The sequence below is a fragment of the Chenopodium quinoa genome, unplaced genomic scaffold (assembly GCF_001683475.1).
Source record: "Chenopodium quinoa cultivar QQ74 unplaced genomic scaffold, ASM168347v1, whole genome shotgun sequence".
Lineage (NCBI taxonomy): Eukaryota > Viridiplantae > Streptophyta > Magnoliopsida > Caryophyllales > Amaranthaceae > Chenopodium > Chenopodium quinoa.
In genome coordinates this window covers 367,614-389,536 of record NW_018742861.1, presented here as the reverse complement: position 1 = coordinate 389,536, position 21,923 = coordinate 367,614, and the positions used below count along the sequence as shown (strand labels likewise).

The window sequence follows — 21,923 nt, the reverse complement described above, 5'->3', positions numbered from 1 at the left end:
GACCTAACCTAGTAAAGTTAAAATCCTAAGTGAGTTTAAGAGTTTATAGGTACTACGCAGCGGAAAAACATGAATCATATTCATACAGTATCTAATCCCAAGATCTAATGCATAGCACATAAAGAACATATAATCACTAGTAGAAAAAAAGCATTAGGCACCCCCTATATGGCACCGATTCAGGCTAAACCGGTGCCCAAAACCGGTCTGGAAATGGGCGGGATTTTACCAAAAGAGAAAAGGCACCGGTTTGGCTTGAACCGGTGCCAAAAATTAAAAAGGCACCGGTTTGAACCGGTGCCAATTGAACCGTTCCTTACTTTAAAAAACCGGTTAAACTTAAAAAAAAAAAAAAAAAAAACGGCCATATTTATATGAAACCCTATTTTGCTTCACTACTAGCTCGCCGCTTCATTCTCCTCTCCTCTTCTTTCCTACTATTTCTCTCTCCTCTTCTCCTCTCCTCCTCTTTCACTCCACTTAACCTCCTTCCCTTTCTTCGTTCTCATCTCCTCCTTCCCTTTCTTCGTTCTCATCTTCTCCTTCAAGCTCACCACGAAGACCACCACGGAGACCACTACGAACACCACCACGGAGACCACCACGAACACCACCGCAAGCACATGCAACAACACCACGGAGACCACTCCTCCTCCCTCAATTTCTGGGTTTTTGTGTTGTGATTTTGATTTTTGATTTTTGAATTTTGTTTTTCGATTTTGATTTTCGATTTTTTCTGGGTTTTTTCGATTTCAATTTTTTTTCGTTTTTGTTTTATTTTAATTGATTTCTGGGTTTTTTTATTTGTTCGTTTTTGTTTTTATTTTTTCGATTTCTGGGTTTTTCAATTTTTTATTTTTGTTTTTCGATTTTGATTTTTGATTTTTGATTTTCTTTTTTATCGATTTTGATTTTTGTGTTTCGATTTTTACTTTTGTTGTCTGATTTTGATTTTTGATTTTTGTTTTTCGATCTTGATTTTTGTTTTTCTTTTTTTTCGATTTTGATTTTTATGTTTCGATTTTACTTTCGTTGTCTTATTTTGATTTTGATTTTTGTTTTTCGATTTTGATTTTCAATTTTTTCTGGGTTTTTCCGATTTCAATTTTTTTTGTTTTTGTTTTTATTTTAATTGATTTCTGGGTTTTTATTTTTACTTTTCGCAGCTTATTCATTTTAATCAATTTATTTTTGATGTTTTAATTGGCGCAGGTATACATAATCCAAGAATCAAGAATCAAGAATATGGGGATTTTTAGATTGTGATGTTGTAATATTTTTTTTTATTTATATTGTAGTTTTTTTTTATTTATTTATATGTTGTAATTTTTTTTGATTTATAAGTAATTTTTTTTATTGATCTATGTTGTAAAATTTTATTGATTATATATTAAACAGAATCGTTTAGACGTTTATATTGATTGTGATGTTTGATTTATATTTTGTGTTTTTATTTAAATTAGTTTATTTAATTTTTAAGCAAAAAAAAAAACAAAAAAAAAAAAAAAAGATTTTGGGGGTTTTTTGGCACCGGTTAACCGGTGCCAAAAACTTTGAAAAAAATTTTAGTGGGCCTTTTTGGCACCGGTTAACCGGTGCCTTTTCCACCCTATGGCACCGGTTTTGAACCGGTGCCAAAAACTTGGTTTTTGGCACCCCTCACATAGGCAGCGGTTCAAACCGGTGCCTTAGACCGGGTTTGAACCGCTGCCAAATGCCTTTTTTCACCTAGTGAATTGTACCTTTGAAGCGTGATTCCACGTGCGATCAAGCAAGAAAAATGGGAGATAAAGAACCCCAAGCGTGATTCCTCTACTTGGTCCACGGGCACAGATTAAGATCTCCACTAATGCTAGTTAGTTGCAATTGAACCCTTCAATTGACCTTTTACGGAGAAGAGCGAGCAACGAACGGCCATGAACCACCACACGCGCCACCAAGGGTGGCCGGCCGTGAGTCCAAAAGGGGAGGAGAGGGAGCCGTAAATTAGAGAGGGAATTAGGGTATTGGGATTGGTTGCCTTGATGTCAAAATTCACTGTGTGTGAATTATGACTGCTTGCTTGCAACCCTAGGCGTGAATCTTAGTTATAGATCTCATCTTTAAATAAGAGCTCATGTCAAAAGCCCAAAACCTAATTCCAATCTAACTATGCTAACCCAATCCATTTCATGATTAGTTAATTGTTCATGAGGCCCACTAATGGGCCTCTAACTTGCTTAACCCAATACCCTTGTGTGTGACCTCATAGGATCCGTTCTAGCGGGCTTTGGACTATTTGACTAGTCCAAAGGTCATCTTTCATAGTCTAGCAACAGATGATGACGCCCCAAGAGAACGAACTTATAATCTCCATAATAGTGATCCTTGATATATCTAGTAATTGCACTTATCAAAGACACAACTCCTTCAGTGAGGTGGATATAAGGTTGCAAAGGGAATGCTGTGGAGTTGGAAAGGACAAGATATGATATTCCAGTTTTTTTTTTTAAAAAAAATTGTTCATTTTGATTATTATTGCTCACTAATTATCAATTTAGTTAAAATATAATCATGCTTCAGTCAATCAAACATTAGGATAAATTCAAGTTCAATTCATCCCATTTCAAACAACTAACAACCCTAAACTCCCCACAAGGTTTTTTAAACGTTCTGACTTGTCAGTTTTGTGGAGCAAGCCCTGATTAATAACCTTGAGAGGTACGAAATAATGAAATATAATGTTAATTTCATTTATTGGAGGGAGTCCCTCTCAATTTATCACTTTCATATAGCCGTAAATAAATCAATAAATATGTCCAATCAGCATGACCTTTTTGTAACTAAATCAACATTAGTGAGGATCATATTGAATAATAAGTTGTTGATTTATTGATAACTAGCCTTCTTGCCCGTGCAATGCACAGATTATTCATATAAAATTGTATTGAGAGAGAAGTGAGGAAATATCAGTAAGTCATTATAGGGTATAATATGTAATCGGAAAAAATTGTATTGAGAGATAAATGAGGAAATATCAGTAAGTCATTATAGGGTATAATATGTAATCGGAAACATGATTAATGAAATTCAAATTTTGAAACTTTAATCGAAAAAGAGGCTTAAATAGAAGGTGGAAGGGCTAAAATTAAAGAGAGAATAGGAAAAGGTTGAATTAAAGGGGAGAGATGAAGTGTGTATTAAAGATGAAGTATAAGTTTAATGAAAGAATTAAAAAAAATGGTGTAATATAAAATTAATAGTGTAAGATGACATGTGGCACTATGGTTAGAGAAGTGTAATAAAATGGATGGGAACATGTGTCTTTTCTTAGTTTCTTGGTTATAGTTTTTAAATACTAAGTATAGATATAGATATAGATATAGATATAGATGTGTAATTTCCCTTTATAACTGTAGGGGCGGCCGCATAATTGGAGTTAACTGTAAATTCTGAAACATTTATTACGATAGTGCCACTAGATAAACGTACAGTTGATAAACTTTCCTTTTTTTTTTCCGGCTATTTCACCAAATGCCATAAAGCATTTTAAAAATTCACCAAATGCCATCGGACATTTCAGAATTCACCAAATGCCACCGAGTTTTTAAATAATTCACCGAGTGTCATTAATGACTAACAACAGTTTACTCCGTTAGTCACTTAAGCTAATTATGCCATGTGGCATATTCTAATTGGTTCATTTTATTATTATTTTATTTATCAAAAAAATTATTTAAAAAAAAAACCGAACCCCAGCCACTCTTCTCACCGCCCCTACGGCAGCCCAACCCCTTGCCCCCACCCCACCGGCGACCAACAACCATCTCCATCCATCCACTCCTCCCTGACCCTATGCCCCCTACCATCTCCATCCACCCCCCCCTAAACAACCATACTCGACACCCTAATAAAACCCCAAAATTGAAATCTCCAAAATCGAAACCCAAAATTTGGTTTTCGATTTTGGGGTTTAAGCAAGGTGGTTAAGGGGGTGGAGATGGGAGGGAAGGGGGTGGTTTGGGTTTGTCGGAGCGGGGAGGGATAGAGTGGAGGGGGTAACGAATTTAGGGAAATCGATATTGGGGTTTAAGGTGTCGAAGCCCTATTTTTTGATTTTTGGGGATTTTAATTTAGGGTTTCGATGTGGTGGTTGAAAGGGTGGAGCTCGAAGGGGATGAACTGATTTGGGTTCTCCAGCGTGGGGAGGGGGGATTTGGTCGTCGGCGCTGGGGAGGGGATGGATTTTCGAGGGAGAAAGAGAGTTTGCTAATCGCGGCAAGGGTCACTGGGTTGCGTTGTCGGCGCGGCTAGGCTGGGTCGCCGGCGTGGTTGTTCAGAGTTAGGTCGCCGCCACGGTGGGGACTGGTTGGAGGCGGGGATATGGTGGTGGCAGTGACAGACGGTGGTCGGGCTGGGTCATGGTGGGTGATTTTTTAAAAAAAGTTTTTTATTAAGTAATTAATTTACTAATTTAATAAGCAACCAATCATAAGCCACCACGTGGCATAATTAACCTTAATGACTAACGGAGTTAACTGTCGTTAGTCATTAATGACACCCGGTGAATTTTTTAAAAATTCGGTGGCATTTGGTGAATTTTGAAAAGTCCAATGACATTTTATGAATTTTTAAAGTGTTTAGTGGCATTTGGCGAAATAACTAATTTTTTTTTATTTATTTTTTTAATTTTTTATTTTTGTGCTTCCACCCGAACATTTCTTTCATTTCCCTAGGGTTTTACTCAGGTTTAAAACCCCCAAAGTTTACAAATTCAATTCCCTCTTTTCTGATCAATAACCTCACTATCATTCATCAATGGCGACCTCAAGCTCATTGACATCAATTTCAAGAAAAGTATGTAGAAATCTCTTCTCAAATCAAAAACCCTTTTATTACACTACCACTTCCTTCTTCTCCAATGGTCCTTCAACTCCAGAGTACAACTTTGATTCAACCCCAGATGATAGTGAGTTGCCAACTCTTAACTCGAACTCTGAATCAACCGAGTTTAGCCCTGATAACTCGGCCCCTTCTTCCTCTGAGTTCGCTGCTGCTTCCCCTGATTTTGCTGGGCAGCGCCCGTTCACTCAGACAGTCCTTGAGGGTGGCTTAGATATCGGCATTTACAAGGTTGAATTTTTATCCATTTTTGCATTCTTTTTGGTTGTGATATATGCGGTCCTAAGGACTAACTCTACATTATGTTACTCGGACTCGGTACCCTTGTCCGCATTGGTGTGTCCAAGTGTCCAACTCGTCTATTTTGTAAAAAATTTGGTATAGAATAAGTGTTGTAGTGTTATACCCATGTCTGGGTGTTGAGGGTCTGTCATGAGTACTTAAAGTGAAGTAAAGAGTCAAAGTAACATAGACTATACGACAAAATCATGTGTTGATCGATGTATTAATGTTTAACCGAGCCTAAGAAAAAAAAATCTGCCTACATTGTACTAGTATTAAATTTGAGAAAATTCTTTAATTTTGTGGTCGGGTATTAGTGAGGGTCTTGAGATTAGCCTCCTAGGATATATGCTAGATGAATGTAGTAATTTAATGGGAATGATTTGTTTGATCTATGCATTTTGTGATTGTTTGGTTTCGTTGAAAAGCGGGAGACCATATGAAAATGTAGTATTGAAGGTATACTGATTTGATTGGATGATAATTGAGTTATTCTAGTTTGCGTTTTATGATAAATTAGGCTATACTAGTGGGACAAGTAGGGCAGATTCCGTTACAGAAGAGGCTGAAGAATGGGAAGTTGGTGACACTCACTACTTTAGGAACCGGTGGAATTAGGAATGAGCGGATTCCGTTCCCAAATGAAGAGCCGAGGGAGTATGCTGATCGTTGTAATGTTCAATGGCATCGAGTTGCTATATATCCGGAAACATTGGGTGCAGTTGTGCTGAAGAATGCTCAACCTGGGTAAATTTCTTTTCTTGATCTATATACCATGCTGGTTTCACACTTTCACTAGTCAGTTTTGTCTGCATTGTTCTTTGTTTGGTATTGAATAAGAAACTTTTTATTTCTTATTAGTTGTGTGATAAGTTTTCAACATGGAGAACATTGATTTTAATTCGGCTGGCATTTTGTGAGGAAGGACAGAAGAATTGGGGATTCCAGAAGTTAAAATATTGTAATGAACTCATAACGGTTTGTTGGTTTGTTTGTGTGCGTTTATGAGAGTGTTCTTGGTATTCCCTCCATTCTGCAATAGAGAATATGAATTTTGATTGTGATGAGACATATTGTTGTGGCACTATCAAGCTTAATAGTGCCTTCAATCCTTCATTATGATATCCAACCTTTCATCTTAGAAGATAACTAATTAAGAATGTGTTGGTGTTGAGTAATTTCATGGACTTGAGAGCTTTGAGTCTCCACGTACATCTATTAGCAACCTGTCAACAGGGGTTGGCAGGTGGAGAGAGAGAGAGAGGCTTTCTCCACACACACACACACAATTAAACAACATGTCATCATAATCATGCCTTAACTTAGAACAAAGTCTCCAAAGCTCCACTATGACTGAAGATAGAGAATGAAATGAGGAAAAAGGGTTGTATTAATGTATACAGTGTACAATACTATATGTGTGTGTATGTATATAGCTTGAAAAACATTTTAAGTGACTTATAATAAAGAATAATTTTTGAAGTTTAAAAAAACTGGAATTAGCGTCGATTACACAAAACAAAGCTTGGGAGCCCTATTTGCTTCAGTCAAAATTGCGCGTATGATAGAAGTAAAGTGGTCAATTTGACACTTCCCTGATTTTTTGTTTTTAAAATCACGATGGCCTTTGTAGTTCTCTTCAGAATACTTTTGCTAGAGTTGTATACCTATATGTTTGTAATCTTTGTATGAACAGTGATATTTATGTTGCCAATTTACAATATTAAGTACCAGCTAAGTATAGGGTTAGTAGTAAGGAGAGACCTTCCAAACTTGAGGTTGGGGTTCAATCCCCACTAAGGGCCCTCTCTTGTCACAACACTTTGTATGAACAGTGATATTTATGTTGCCAATTTACATTTCAAGTATCAATGAAGTATTGGGTTAGTAGTAAGGAGGGACCTTCCAAACTTGAAGTTGGGGTTCAATCTCCACTAAGGGTGTCTTGAGGGTTGGGATTGCCTTACCTCACAACCCACCTTGCTCAAAGAGGCTAGCCTACTAACCAGGCCTTGTTGATCCGTGAGAGGTTCCGAACCAGTAGGGCAGTTCTTACCAACCCAATAAAAAATAAATAAATAAATATGTATTTATAGTTAAGTGGTTATAGCAATAACAAACACTAATACTACCTCCGTTAACTTTTAGTTGCAACTTTGGAATTATTTTATATCTCACAAATAATACCCCAAAGTTGCAACTAAAAGTTAATGGAGGTAGTATGTATCTTTGTACTGATTTTTGGGGGAAAAAACAGCACTTGTTGCTTTGACCTGTTGGAATCGTTTCTCGTGCCTGCCTTCATACAACTGATATCTGAAGCTTCATTCATGTTGCAGTTCACTACTTTATCTGGAGGGAAATCTGGAGACCAAAATCTATACTGATCAAGTTTCTGGTATTGTTAAACGTGTAAGGGAAATTGCAATTCGACGAAATGGTATGTTTTACATTGATGTTCTGACATTTATCCAAAATTTGTGTCCTATGCTTTTTTGCTTCCTATTAGTTAATTAAAAAAACTGTAGTTTTGAACATATTTTGGGGTTGAACCCCTTGTCCTTGCACTTTGTTGTTGATACTGTTGCTTGTTTTTCCTTTGTGTTCTTGGAACGGGGTTGGTGGTGATCAGAGATTCACATTACATAGATGGCAACCCGGAATGTATTCTACAAAGCAGGGATTTTTTTGGGGAGGCATCTTATGTATTCTGTTGTTTCATTGTTGCAGGCCGTGTTGTATTTTTAGGAGTTGGTAGTGATTTCCATCAGCCACCTATACAAGAGCTAAGAGGTGTTGGATATTTCTGAGTTCTGAGGACTTCATTGTCCAGGTCTCTCAGGCACATTATTGGATTGTTTCCAAGTGGCGTTGGAAGGGCCAGTGCTCATATCTTCAAGATCTATTATGCTGGACATCACTGCCATCTTCTATATTCTGACAGAAACTGAGTCGTGCCTTGTCTAATGTCTGTAGAACTATTGATTCATTCTGCAATCATCTACACTGTCAGTTATATTCTTTCATGCGTTTACATGGAAGTTGATATTAGGAGTTTACTAATCTAGCAGTTGCGGAATATGTATAGCCTGTTTTCTCATTCTGGCCACTATCATTTGACATTGATGGCAAGTATCGATTATACTCCCTCTATTTTTCATTTTTAGCTATATCGCATGAAACATAAACACTGTTGAGAACCAGAGATTAGTGTTGAAAATGATGCAACTCTACTAGCACTCTGGCAGTCTCAGACCGAAAGAGAGGGAAACCAATCATTATGAAGTACTTGCCTAAACATTTGGGGAGTAGGGAGCAGCTGTGTTTCCTTTGCTGCGTAACTGCGTAGTTTGCAGGAATACAATTCCATCATTTCACTCTGTTCTAGAGCTGCTTGGCTCAAAATACATTGAGATATGTCATGCTGTTCTCATTGGCTTGTTTATGTGCTCCGTTTGCTGCCGGTTGTCAATAGTTTGAGGTTCGTAAACAAAGGTTAGGGTTGCAGTGAGTGGTTACGGTAGTGTGAGAAGAAAGACTAGAGCAAGGGTGAAGGAGTAGACATAGAGGAGAAGGGTAGATTAGGCTAGGGCAAATTTAGTATAATAAGAAAAAGAAAGATTTAGGAACGCTAGCAAGTTCTAATAGGAAAGGTAAAGAAGAGGAAATTTATATTTGATTGTTAGGATAAATTGAGAATTTTGTTTTACTAAACATTAAACTTTTTTTTTTTTTTTTTTTTTTTTAGGATTTAAGTAAACTCTTTCTCAGAATTTTATCTTTAGAAATGAAAAGGTTAATGTTAATCATTATAATGTTGCATTTTTATGCGTACTATTACCTTTGTTTTTTTTTTTATTAGTTGAGACGTTTTGATTTAATTTATATTCACACAATCACACACTTTCCTGTGACCGTGCTTTGTGCTTTATACGTAATGAAAAATATAGTCATGTAAGATCTTGTTAGATTCATTACTATATATATTTCAAATATCAACTTCATAATTTTTGCGTGTCTGTAATTAAAGATATTAATGGTTGAATTTATGCATTGACAAACATGACTAAAGAAACATGCAACTAAAAAGAAACGAAGGAAGTATTAAGAAGAAAAAGAGCAAACCAGTTCTTCAAATTAGCATATGTTTATCAAATGCTTCAAAATTTTGTATAGGGCTTAGCCGTTTAGGCACTTTTAACTGCTAGTCATTTGGTGATCATACTTAGGGTTGTGCATGGTGCATTTTGTGATTTTTTCAAACAGCACCAAACCGCACCGCAAAATACGGTTTGGTGCGGTACGGTTTGCGGTTTTTCCATAATTTTTTTACCTCACAAATAATGATTATTTGCTAATCTTTTATTATGAAATTTTTACTTAGAAACTGTACAACTATGCAAATAATTCAATAAAGAAGTAGTGCTTTACTTCAATGTTAATTGTGACCCAGTAACATGCCAAGACAAACATGGAGCAAAATCATTAAGTAAACCACAACCACTCCATTACAACTCCAAAGCACAAGAAACGGAGAGTAATAAGAAAGGAAAACTTTGGTTTTCTTAATAATGACCCACACAATTCAGTACATATAAATACAATATAAGAGTCTTCTTTCCATATAAGAGTCTTTGCGTTAAATTGTGGTTTGCGGTGCGGTTTGGCTTGAAATTTTTTTGAAACCGCACCAAACCGCAAAACTGCGGTTTGGTCAAATTTGAAAACCGCACCATAATTTCCAAACCGCAAAATTGCGAATTGGTTTGCGGTTTGCTGCGGTCTAGACCGTACTTTGCACTGCCCTAATCATACTCCATATTACTTCCTCCCTCACTTTTTAATCTTAACATTTGAAATTTTTTAGTGAGTGAAAAATGAGTGATCTTATAATAATGCTAAAATACAAACTAAATCTTTATATAAATCGGTTTAAATGCTATTTCTCACAATACCGTTCACGAAGCTTCGATTTCAAGGTTTGATATTCATCAGTATAAAACTGCTAACAATGTTGGCGTTTTTAGTTATAGTAATATAGAATCTCAAATGTTATTAGCAGTATTCTACCATAATCTTAGCGAACAGCTTTCAAATGGCTACAATAAAATTGTGGCCATTGTGTTAAAACAAATCACAACCGTTTATTTATATTGACTAATGTGAACCGTTGATATAGTTTATTTTTATTTTATTTAAAAAAAACCTTGACAAAAAAAGAATTGACAAAAACTACCTTATCAATTTCGTCTCTTCAATCTTTGCTTGTGATCCATGTATACTGATTATAATTATTTGCTATTAGCTCCAAGACCAATCATTGTTGTCTTCTTAAGTGTAATTTTTCTTAAATCCACCCTTTGCTTTACTCAGTATGCCATTAGCTTTTTATGGCTTGAATTTCAGAATAAATAGTTGGGAGATTGGGAATTGGTTTCAAATTCTTCGTACAATAGTTAGATATTGGCATGCAGTTGCCAAGTTCCATTTGTTTCAAGTTTAAATTTATTTCTCGTTTCTTGAGTATGTGCGGCAAATCTTGCAATGGATGGAATGCTATTGTGGAGCCACTGGTCTATTTTTCTATGTGCTTTTTGTGCATAGTTATATACTCCATCCGTCCCTTAATACAATGCCTCTTTTGAGCATTTATTTCTCACATAATAAAGAGAAAGAGGCATTGTATTAAGGGACGGAGGGAGTACTGATATGGCATTGATCAATTGTTGCCTCTGGCATTCGAATAGAGTTGCTTGAATTTTTTGAGGAATTTTTTGAGGAAAAATAATTACTGAGAAAGAAGAAATTGATAAGATCAAAAACTTTTTTTAAAAAAATAAAATAAAAATTAAACCATATCAACGGTTCACATTAGTCAATAAAAATTAACGACTATGATTTGTTTTAATACAATGACCACAATTTTATTGTAGCCATATGTTAGTAGTTGAATACTAACAAATATCGAACCTTAAAATCGAGCCTATGTTGACAGTATTGTGAAAAATAATTCTTAAACCTATTTGTATAAGAAAAGAGTTTATGTTTTTCAAATTTTCAATCCCTTCTCAACTAAACACTCTCATTCTCGGTTTAGACTAGTCTAACCTCTCCCGATAATTAGTACCAACTATTAACAAACAAATCGTCTTATCACCTATGCATTAAAAAAAAACAGCCATTCAGGAGAAAAAAAGGGGGGGATGGAGTTTTGGGGCTGAAGAGAATCAGAGGATGGCCTACCAACACTGGTAATTGTGGTCTCAGATGCTCAACATTCATGAACTTCTATCTTATCCACAATATCATCTCCTGTTTTCTTTGACAAAGTAAGAGTAATTCACTACTCAAGTCATTAGGAGAGAGAGAGAGATACAGAGGCTATCTTCCATTAGAGCTACAAGGATGCTGCAACATCTAAAACTCGCACAATCGCCTGCGCAGATTTTACACACCCGAAAATTACCATATATGCCTGAAAACCAGAGTGTACATGCTGGCCTTTCTCCTCCGATTCCTAAACAATGCAACAAGTTTTCACGCCGAGAGCTCACAATCTTTACAACCTCTTCTCTGCTCCTCTTGACCTCTCAGACTCTGCATTCACATCCTTTTTTGGATGCGCGAGCAGAGGAAATCCCACAACAGCTGAAAGGTGAGGTTGAGCAACAAGAATCTGAAGCAACTCCCACAGCAGAGGACGTCCCACAACAGAACAAAGCTGAGGTTGAGCAAAAAGAACCTGAGGCAACTCCCACAGCAGAGGAAATCCCACAACAGAACAAAGGTGAGGTTGAGCAACAAGAACCTGAAGCAACTCCCACAGCAGAGGAAGTCCCACAACAGAACAAAGGTGAGGCTGAGCAACAAGAAGCTGAGTCAACTCCGAATAAGACTCCTGAAAGCACCAAAGCAAATCCAACTAAACAGGTGTTTCTTGACGTGTCGATTGATGGGAAGCCGACAGGAAGGATCATTATAGGATTAAATGAGCAAAATGCACCTGTTGGAGCAGCTACATTTCGTGACATTGTCAGTGGAAAAGCGGGCATAAGTTATAGAAGGAAAGAGTTTGTAAAGATCATGCCAAACTATGTTCAACATGGAGGAATTAGATCATATGGGGTGGATGCTGAGCTTGCAAGCAGAACAGGAAGGAGCTTCAAGAACGATAAGTTGGTTGAAGAATTGGAGAGAGAGAATGAAGAACGTCCTGGCACTAAGAACTTGGCTGGAACCGTGAGCATCATAGTGAGGGATCCTTTAAAACCGCCGCCTAAAGTAAAGTTAGTTGCCAGAGAAGGGAAGCTTAAGATTGATCAGGAGGAGGTAGGGGTGGAGCCAAACGGCACAGAGTTCACCATAGCAACAAAGGACTCACCAGAGCTCGATTCGTCAGCATTGGTAATTGGCAAAGTGATTGAAGGAATGGATGTTGTGGAGAAGATTGGTCAGGTCAAGACAGTGCAAGAAAACACTAGTTCTCCATATTTTAGGTAAGGGAAAATACTAATTACTCCATACAAATTACACACAGAACTATACTGCAATTTCTATAGGCTTTTTTTTTTTTTTTTTTTTTTTTTTTTTTTTTTTTTTTGCCAAAAGATTGAAGCTAATACTAATTACTCCATACACAATAACACACAGAAAAATCCTCTTTTGGCTTCAATTTTTCAGCTTTACAAGAAAAAATTTCCAACTTCAAATTTTCAGAACGTTGCATTGAAGTTTTTCCACATTTTCCTTCTACATTTGAAGGTTATGTCTATTGAAATAAATTATCAGAGTAAACCTTTTAACAGCCCAATTAATCTTTCAAAAGGATTATAAAATGAAACAGTAATTAAGAAAGAGAATAGATCCTAAAGCTTTTAACAATTATATCAACAAAAGGAACCCACACACACAGCATGGGGGGGGGGGGGGTTGATTTCACTATAAATTTCAGCAATTAGTTTTCCGAACTGTTTGTCTTACATCATACTAGTCTTTACTAACAAAACTTGCCTGGTTCTACAAATTTCAGGGTGGCGAAGTTGATTGGTGACAAGAGAGCTGTAGTGGCTGAGAGGGGTTTCAACCGTCCTTACTCAAAAGTGATAATCACGAATTGTGGCCTGCTAGAATGACATCAGGAATTCACTCAGATCTCATTCTTGTTCATCAATTTTGTCATAAGAGTAATCAAATGGAACATAATACAATTTTGTTTCAAAAGTTCCATTGCAATTTTATGTAACTGACCACTGACATGGTCCCATAAATAATAGAAATCCAGAGACCATATACCAACCTAAAATTGATGCAGGAAGATGCATTTACCTACTACATCATAGTAAAGGTCAGAAATAGATGTATGTCTTGGAGATCATCCAGCAGCATCAGCTATCTTGGTCAAACTGTAAATATTATTTTGAAGCATGTTTCGGTCTTTTAGCTGGTGGAGACTCAAAGAGTTTTCTAATAGACGTAATTGGATCATCAACCTACAAAAATACATGTAGAATGGTTGTCATCTTGAACCAAATAGCTATTCTCAAAATCTGCCACAGACTAACAGAGAAGCACAATCCTCATCCCCTCCCCCCCACCCCAACCCCTCCGAGGCAACAGGAATAATTGAGGAAAAAGAGTAGAAAATGAAGTATGATTAAAGAAATGAGAATATGGGATCATCCAAAACCAGTTCATAGCTGCACTAGTCATGCAAATGGCTGATTCATACTTTTAATATAAAGACAGTTTCAGTAGTTTTTGCTCAATATGATAGTATTTGTAGAGAACTAGAATAGAGAAAATGGACAAAAAGAATTTGCATCACCACGTCAAATGTAACTTGGCTATTAAAACAGCAATTTTGGAAATGAAGGTTCTGTATTACCATGATAAGAGATGGAGATGGAGAAGAAGGAGAACCCTCCAATTCTGGAACTGTAAACACTTTTTCTTTCTGCAGAGCTGACAAAGTTTGTTGCCATCCTGGGGAAACAGTCCCTGTGGATGCAACCCAAGGGCAAAAGTGCCGGTGCTGCCTTATTGGATGAAACTCCATCTTCTTATTGGGTGATTGCCGGCTTATATCCTCATCTGGAGAGAACGAATTCATATGTTAGAAAGAAAGTGCCATCCTTAAAAGTTAAAACACTGTTAAATATAGAAAGAATGTGTCATCCTTAAACCACTGTTAAATATTGCTGGTTAAATTAAGCAGTTAAAAAACAAAAATAAGTATACACTAGCAAGATTATTTCTTAAGGCAGACAAGTGCTAGCCTAAAAAACTAGGGATAACAGCGCTGCGTCTATATTGAAAAGGTCTGAAAATATAAAGTTTCACATCTGATACCTCTATTCCCAATTAATCTCAACACTGCATAATTGATCATTCTTGTGCACTAGTTGCAGAGCAATCTCAGCAGATGAAAGTAATAACAGAAAACTGAAGAAGTAAAGAGTGTGAATAAAATGACACAATGACATAAATAAAATCCATAACTGCACATTTCTGACCTCAAGCATGACAGAGTGGGTAAAAAATATGAGTAAAAAAACAAAGCCCGCAATCTTTATCATCATCTACCTCCTTGAATCCTTATATGAATATTTGAGAGATTAAAAGGCAACTTAAGCTGCTCACAGACTAGGAAAGATATGTCCTTGTCTATACTTGTTCCATTTATTTCCCAAGTTCCCAAATGGCATAAAGATACCAATTTTTTTATGGTTCCTAGAATTGGAAAAGGATGATAGGGACTAGGGAGTAACACATGTCCCCTAGACTCGTAATCAAAATTGATCTTCAATTCAATTAATTGATAACTTTTGCAGCAGGTACTTTGTGAGTTGCGTTCTCCTACATTTGAAAATTTTGTTAAGGAAGGTTCAACCAATTTTCCATTTCAAACTTTCATCAAGTGCACTTCTAAAGAACTTTTGAGCAAAAACAGGATTAAGCAAGGTGATCCAATTATAGCATACTAGCTTGTTTATGCAATGGAAAAACATAGCAGGAAATCGAAAAGGCTAAAAGTTCCCAAGTAGAATCAATTCTTGGGAACCCGATCACTTTTACTCAGGCTTGCTACAGTATCAAAAAAAAATTGTTTTGCTTGGAAACTTTAGGGCACTATTTTTCCTCCTGACTAAAAAGGTCATCAGAGTTGTTAAGGCACCATTTTGGAGATACTTAAGAACAAGCACTGCTCAATATTTTAGAAGAGCACAGAGATCTTAGCAGCAAAACACACGTTCAAATCAGAGGATTTGCAAGAGGTGAGACCTCAATAGCATTTAGATTAAGTTACAAAGAGTGGATGCTATAGATTAAAAAGTTATATGCTGGCAGTCCTTAGATGGTGTTCTATATTGTTGCTGATTCTGTAGGGCCAACTCTTTATAGCACACAACTTAAAAGAATGCAGAATGCAGTTTCACATGTAGCTTGCGGAGTTGTGGGGGTCAATCTGAATTGATTTCTCATCTGCTCTTTAGCTGGTTTTTTCCTAGAACAATTTCCTTGATGTTTGCATTTTGGACCAGAATCATTTGGTCTAATCTTTTACACACTTTACCATAAAAAGGTCATTGTTAATTGCTTGTCTTCCTTTTGCCATCCTATAAATAACTATATTACTATATACCTCTCCTTTGAATCCAGGTAGAATATGCTACTTTATACTTGTCCATTTCTCACAATCACCCTTTTTCTTTTTCTCAGCAAGAATACAATTAAGAATAGTGTACATGTCTAGGTTACGTTGATTGGCTGAGTAGCAAAGCTCTCCCTTGGAATAACCTTACAGTCTAGGCAACCTTGCCTTTCACTTCAGGTAAAAGCTTTTTACTTTTTCCACTTCAAAAGTCCCCAATTCCAAGCCCCTCTCACTAAACCAATTAGGACTCAAGTTGCATTCAAAAGTCCCCAATTCCAAGCCCCTCTCACTAAACCATGTGTTTGCTAGGAACAAGACATGACTGTGTGAAAGAGTGAAATCCAAAATGGTCTCTCTTGCTATATTCCTCCTTCCATACCTCAATACTCCATGGAGCCTCATATGCATTACAACTTGTCCCCAAATTCCCCTTATAGATCTCCATCAACAAATAACTTATGTCACTGGAATTTCTTGTACCACATCATCAAAGTTCTCCCAAAATTGGCATTTCACGCTTACAGCATTTAAAATCTAGTTCCCTGCCTTCACATATATTAATTTTACAGTTTACCCTCATCAGCCAAATACTCTTTCTATAAACCACAAGCTCCTCCTCCATTATCCTATCAACTACAATAATTCCAATTTCTAGTCCTATTCAATCCTACATACCATAACTTATAACCTGAGGGGAAAACTAATTTGGCTCATAATTTATTTTACCTTTTAACCTGGATACACAATATGTTAATTTCTCTTCTCCTCATCACTTCCACAAACTTCACTAACTTTCGGTAAGGGATCCAATGGTCCAAGAACTTATCCAGATTAAGTTCCTACTAGAACCCTAACAGAGGCAGTGGACAGTGAAAAAATAGGCTAAAAAGTTAAAAGGGCCCATGCTTTCTGCAAAAAACGTTACTCACAAAGGTCACAATGGTAGAGATAGGGAGCTGAAAGATTAAGGGGGGTTTATTAATGAAGAAAAGATGAGAGTGGAAAAGGGTTCATAAACTTAGAATCACTATAAAAAGCCAAATTCTAAGATATTACATCACTTCACAAGGCATATGAAGTGGAAGTCAAACTAAATAAAGTCCAGGCAACAAATGAGAATTAGTCACTACCCATCAAGGAAAATTCTTCAACTTTCAAATATACTTGTCCTGCAAGACCAAAATTATCCAATCCCTTCTCAGTTCTACCTCCTTCCCTTAATACGATAGAAAAAATCATAGTTGGCCTACCTATTAATGGCAGCTAACATACCTAGAACAGAAAGACTGGTACGCTTGATCAACTTAATTTAGCAAGCTGTATAGCATCTGCTTTCCAACTGCCAAGGAACTTAGTTTCCTTTATCACAGGCCTATGAGTGACTAAAAATTGAGTTCAGTAGCCAGTGCAGATCTGTGTCAATTCCCCAGTCCACTGTGGACCAGCAATCTTCCATTGTACTGCAAGCCAGAGGTTTTCACCAGATGTGCAGTAGCCATGCACCACACATGAAGTGAGAACAGGGGGGAGGGGGGATTTAAGGCGTGCGTAGGGCTAGGGGACAGATCCTGAGTGACTCAAGACAAAGCATAGGATTAAATTTTATTCTTTCAAGGGAAAAAATGATAGAAATCATGATTATTTTCCTTATCTACGAAACTAATGTTTGATGAATTTGATCCAATAAGGCTTGTGGCAAACCTTTCGGTAAAATAATCACCATCTATAACAGAATATTTAGTTTAAACATGCTTCAAAGATTTCCACATGTTACATTCCTACATGAAAAATTATGCTAACCTAATAGAGATTAGTGAAGTGCCTGGAAGGGAAACAGACAGTGTAAAAACCCACTTGTATCCCACATCAAATCTAGTGTGTTATGATAACTATCTAATTTCAAGTGTACTACATCTAGAGCTTTTACCACTAGAACGGGTTTAGAAAATAGACCTAGGTCATGCCTTAACGTCTTATGGATGGTAATAGAGCTAGCACACTGTGTCAACAGAGAAATTATACTACATACTCATTTGCTAAGGCTTAATTTGATGTGAGCAAGAATCCTAGGTGGAAGATGATCCTTCGCTGGCATTATAGAAAAAGCAAGGTTAAGTAGACAAACTGCTAGGCCTGGACTTGTCCTATGAAGACTAAAAAACAATCAGAGGATATTGTGCTCTTTCTTGAATTGTATAGTTGTAACAAGTGCTCTTTCTTCTGGAAGTGAATTTGGACAAAGAATCCCAATGGCCAAAAACTTATGACGAAATAAATTACATTTGTGACCAATGTATGGATGTGAAAGCGTACATATAATACATGTTGCAGCTTAAGGATTTGATCCATTAGTATCTTGTATCAGATGAGCAAGAATGCTAGAGATTAACCAAGAAATATCATTATGATTTAGAGGCTTGAATCAGCCTGTAATTTCAGGTCTCTTCGCTACACAGGAGACCCAGAAATTTTTACGTTTGTCTAAGTTCACTTAGAATGAAGTGCGAGGAAAAATCCGGTAGGCGAAAGTCTTCTAAAAGTAGCAATAAAATACAGAAGACAGTGAATAACCAAACACAAACTGAAGAGGGAAGCAGTGAGACCAAAATAACTCACCAACACTCAATGTTGCCATGTCCTTTTGTGAAGTAGTCGTTGCAATGTCTCTTACTTCATTCTCGTTCTGTTCACCACTAGTTAAGCTTAATGTTTCCTGCCCCATTAAACAATGTTAAGACTTCTGCTAAAATTAAAATGCACTGTACCAGACAGAATAATCCTGAAACTTTTACCTTCCTCAATGCCGTACTATCTACAATCATCTCCTGTGATTTGGCAATATCGGCAGTTGAAGGTGTGTTATCTTGTGGCTCAGAACTACTTACACCAGAGTTTGTCTCTTCATTTTGCTTGTCCTTGGTTAAACCGTCCATAATGGCATTAAAAGCTATAGGTTCCTCTTCACCAGTACTTACATCTGATGACATGTAAGAAAGTCGAGTCCTTACATTACGACCAATAACAGGTAAGGAGATTGTTGCCCTGAAGTTCTGTCTAGTTGGAGGAGGTCCACCAGCAATTGTCAAATTCAACACTGTTTTCCTCGGTGATGCAGCTTCTCCATTTGCAGCAGAAACATCACTTTTACCATTGTTGGCATGATTTTCAATTGCAGATGTCTTGCTGCCAAGATTGCTTCCACCACCAATATCAGCTTGACCAACTACTTTAACCAATTCTAGGGGCCGAGGAACTGTTGCAAAGGCCCATAACCCAATGCTTGCCCCACAAAGCTTGCAATCCAATACAGTAGAATTAGGATCATAATAGAAACTGGAAGCCCCAGGATCGCCGTCTTCCCTAATGCTTTCATTGGAACCAGACATGGACACAGACAGCCTATTGCTCTGCTCATCAGCTGCTGCGTGAGACAAGTTGGAGGTGTTGTCATTGCTACCAGACAGTTTAGGCTGGTCCTCACAATCAACCATGTAAGGAAGCAATCGAGGTTCCCATCCACATAAACTTAATAACCTATGAGCCTGCACATCAGCCACATGTCATTGTAAATAACTCAACCTAGTATATTCAACATTAGAATACTGAAAAATAATTTCTTATAAAAAACAATGCATGCACATGACTCCAATTAAAATTACAGCACTACAAAGTAAGTATTGCACTTTCATTATTGGAAATATTTGTAGGATAGAGGGGAGAGAAGGAAGGTTAGTAAGCAGATGAGAATAGAGAAATGCTACAAATAACCTCTACTGTTGCTCTTTTAACCTATTTTGCATTATGGTAATAACTTGTGACAGGTTTAGGGCCTTAATTTATCCTCATAGTCCTCATTGCAACAAGAACCACGACAAACACCTAGGCTGACCTAGCATGTTTACACCCATTGCCAGGGTCTACATTACTCCTCCATTATCAATTAGAGCAGTAAGGCATAAGGGTAAAAAGTGTAGCATCCAAATTGAACCAGCATGCTAGCCACTTTACGGCCAACCTTGGATTCAGTCAAAAGAATTTGTAGCACCCAAATTGATCCAACATGCTAGCCACTTTATGAAAAATTATGGACACGCTTACAGACTTATAGCATAACAATAGTTTTATTCACCACCTACTTCACATGAATTTTAGTATTCCTCATATAGGTTGAGAAGACTTATAGATGTAATCTAAAGATATAATAACAATGTTAAAAAAAAACTCATTACTGTCACTGGTTATATATTTCTCTATTTTTCTCTTGTTTGCTTTAATTGTCAAGGTACCTTTACCAAATTATATCAAGCAGCACTTTTTATAAAATTGTTATTAGAAGGGGAGGAAGTAAACCAAACACAGTGCTAGATATACCTGATAGTACAAGTCAGCAGAAACAACTTCAGCATCATTCCCGAGATACTCTGTCCAACATGAATCATTAGGTGCTGAACCACATTCCACAGCTATTGACTGTTTGAGAAAGTGTTTCAACTGAGAGCTTCTCATGCTCTCAACAACTGAAGCTGGTATTACAGGAAGAGCTGAAAGTTGCAACAATGCAGAAGAACGCTCTTTATAGTGATCAACCAACACAGGTGCAGGCATAGGTGGAAATAATGCCAACTTTGCATCACAAGCATTGTCAATCCATGGACAAAGCAGCTTGTGTCCAGACTCCAACTTCAAGCTAAAAACTAAAGCTGCCTTCTCAACTGCCCAAAAGCAAGCATGAAAGGTAAAATAAGTACATGTTTGTCTATAATATTGAAGATACATGCTTTCTTCCTAGACAAGAAGAAAACAAACAAGGACCTAAACAATAACTAAAGGAAGGTAGCAAAGACAAAGAACATGCCTTGTTGCTGGTTCCAAGCTGAAGGAGTAGAAAATTGTAGACGTGCTCCGCAAATTTCACAGGCTAAGATGTCGAAATCTACATTAACCCAACCTCTCCTTGCACAATTCACAGCATCCACAGCCTAGTATGAACAAAGGTATTAGTTCTTACAGAAATCCATATTGCAAATAAGTTCACGTGGCACATATATTGTTCCAAGAATTCTTTTAATATATTAGTATAGATTTGAATAAGAAAATGGAAATATCACAAAATATACCAATTTGCAGCAGTTCATAGAACAATCAATAAATGACTGATAGAGAATCGAACCTTGGGTTTAGCAAACCATCTCATGGATTTGAATGTAGCTAACCTCCTCATAAGATCTTCCCTATTCCAAGGTCTACATGGTGGTGCTTGAGCTGCATATTGACCTTCACCTTTATCCCCTTTGAAATTCGATTCCGTTGCTGAAAAGGGGCGCTTCTGCCCTCTCATTTTCTGTCCACTTGATGAACTATTCACCAAAACCCCCACAAAATGAAGGGGGAAAAACCATTTAATACCAAAAATAATCCACAAATTACATTCAATACCTAGTTCTAACTCTTCCAAATAAAAAGCTAGGTAGTTCTTCAAGTATTAGCTAAATACTATCAATAATTTAATCAACTCTAATGCAACTGCAAATTCTCGAAACAAATAACAAACAGTTCTTACAACACAGCAGCTTAGCATAGTATAATAAGCTCAAACAAACCCCAATTCACAATAATAATTATCCCCAAGAACCCAGAAAACTTCAAGTCATATTTCATAGAATTCCCAACAATTCTAAGTTCATATAACTACATAAAATCAATTACACAAAAACCCATTAATCCCACCAACCCTAATAAGCTCAAAATTATATTTAATACAGTTCCCAACCATTATAAGATTTTAAAATATTGAAAAAAAATCCCCACAAATTAGAGAAAAGGGACTAATAATTGAATTGAAAAACATATAAAATTGGATTAAAATCAAGCATAATAATAAAAAAAAAAGTACCTTGATGAAAGAGGGAGATTAGATTTAGGAGAGTGAAAGAGTTTGTCCATGATACTGTGAAATCTCTTTTCTGAATCTTCTGCCATTTTTGAACTCTGGGATTTTATTGCTTTTTTTTTTTCTCTGTCAAATAAAGTAATAACCCTCTACAAGCGGGTGGGGTGATTAAGGGGATTTCGGGGTGGGTTATAAAGCGACATCGTTTTAATGAGC

At 36.8% G+C, this 21,923-nt stretch overlaps 3 protein-coding genes across 5 annotated transcripts; 2 read left to right on the top strand and 1 right to left on the bottom strand.

Moving 5' to 3' along the window:
* The first annotated feature begins 4,586 nt into the window (after nt 1-4,586).
* On the top strand, nt 4,587-8,329 carry LOC110726103 (single-stranded DNA-binding protein, mitochondrial-like). The gene is made up of 4 exons (XM_021905561.1): nt 4,587-5,112; nt 5,684-5,910; nt 7,503-7,603; nt 7,894-8,329. Exons 1-4 carry the CDS (start codon nt 4,798-4,800, stop codon nt 7,971-7,973), a joined length of 723 nt encoding a protein of 240 aa, XP_021761253.1. The 5' UTR covers nt 4,587-4,797; the 3' UTR covers nt 7,974-8,329.
* A 2,531-nt stretch (nt 8,330-10,860) lies between these two features.
* On the top strand, nt 10,861-13,460 carry LOC110726102 (peptidyl-prolyl cis-trans isomerase CYP26-2, chloroplastic-like). The gene is made up of 2 exons (XM_021905559.1): nt 10,861-12,659; nt 13,193-13,460. The coding sequence occupies exons 1-2, from the start codon at nt 11,569-11,571 to the stop codon at nt 13,293-13,295; spliced, it is 1,194 nt and encodes a 397-aa protein (XP_021761251.1). The 5' UTR covers nt 10,861-11,568; the 3' UTR covers nt 13,296-13,460.
* Nucleotides 13,050-21,902, bottom strand: LOC110726099. Of its 3 annotated transcripts, none has more exons than XM_021905557.1 (9): nt 21,711-21,902; nt 20,988-21,174; nt 20,673-20,796; nt 20,189-20,529; nt 18,610-19,359; nt 18,434-18,530; nt 14,048-14,253; nt 13,460-13,652; nt 13,050-13,286 (listed from the first exon to the last, which is right to left on the bottom strand). In XM_021905557.1, the coding sequence occupies exons 1-8, from the start codon at nt 21,794-21,796 to the stop codon at nt 13,575-13,577; spliced, it is 1,869 nt and encodes a 622-aa protein (XP_021761249.1). In that variant the 5' UTR covers nt 21,797-21,902; the 3' UTR covers nt 13,050-13,286; nt 13,460-13,574. The 3 variants fall into 3 exon arrangements, with proteins under 3 accessions (XP_021761249.1, XP_021761247.1, XP_021761248.1); XM_021905555.1 differs by having other exon boundaries at nt 13,489-13,652; XM_021905556.1 differs by having other exon boundaries at nt 13,050-13,283; nt 13,489-13,652.
* Between the last annotated feature and the right edge of the window lie 21 nt (nt 21,903-21,923).

Bases quoted from the DNA above. Each gene is read 5' to 3' on its own strand.
- LOC110726103 (XM_021905561.1), top strand. From the start codon at position 4,798: ATGGCGACCTCAAGCTCATTGACATCAATTTCAAGAAAAGTATGTAGA. The intron at 5,911-7,502 runs GTAAATTTCTTT...TTCATGTTGCAG, and splicing joins CTGAAGAATGCTCAACCTGG to TTCACTACTTTATCTGGAGG. The intron at 7,604-7,893 runs GTATGTTTTACA...TCATTGTTGCAG, and splicing joins AATTGCAATTCGACGAAATG to GCCGTGTTGTATTTTTAGGA.
- LOC110726102 (XM_021905559.1), top strand. From the start codon at position 11,569: ATGCTGCAACATCTAAAACTCGCACAATCGCCTGCGCAGATTTTACAC. The intron at 12,660-13,192 runs GTAAGGGAAAAT...TACAAATTTCAG, and splicing joins ACTAGTTCTCCATATTTTAG to GGTGGCGAAGTTGATTGGTG.
- LOC110726099 (XM_021905557.1), bottom strand. From the start codon at position 21,796: ATGGCAGAAGATTCAGAAAAGAGATTTCACAGTATCATGGACAAACTC. The intron at 14,254-18,433 runs GTGAGTTATTTT...CGTTCTCTCCAG, and splicing joins CATGGCAACATTGAGTGTTG to ATGAGGATATAAGCCGGCAA. The intron at 13,653-14,047 runs GTAATACAGAAC...GTATTTTTGTAG, and splicing joins CATCTCCATCTCTTATCATG to GTTGATGATCCAATTACGTC.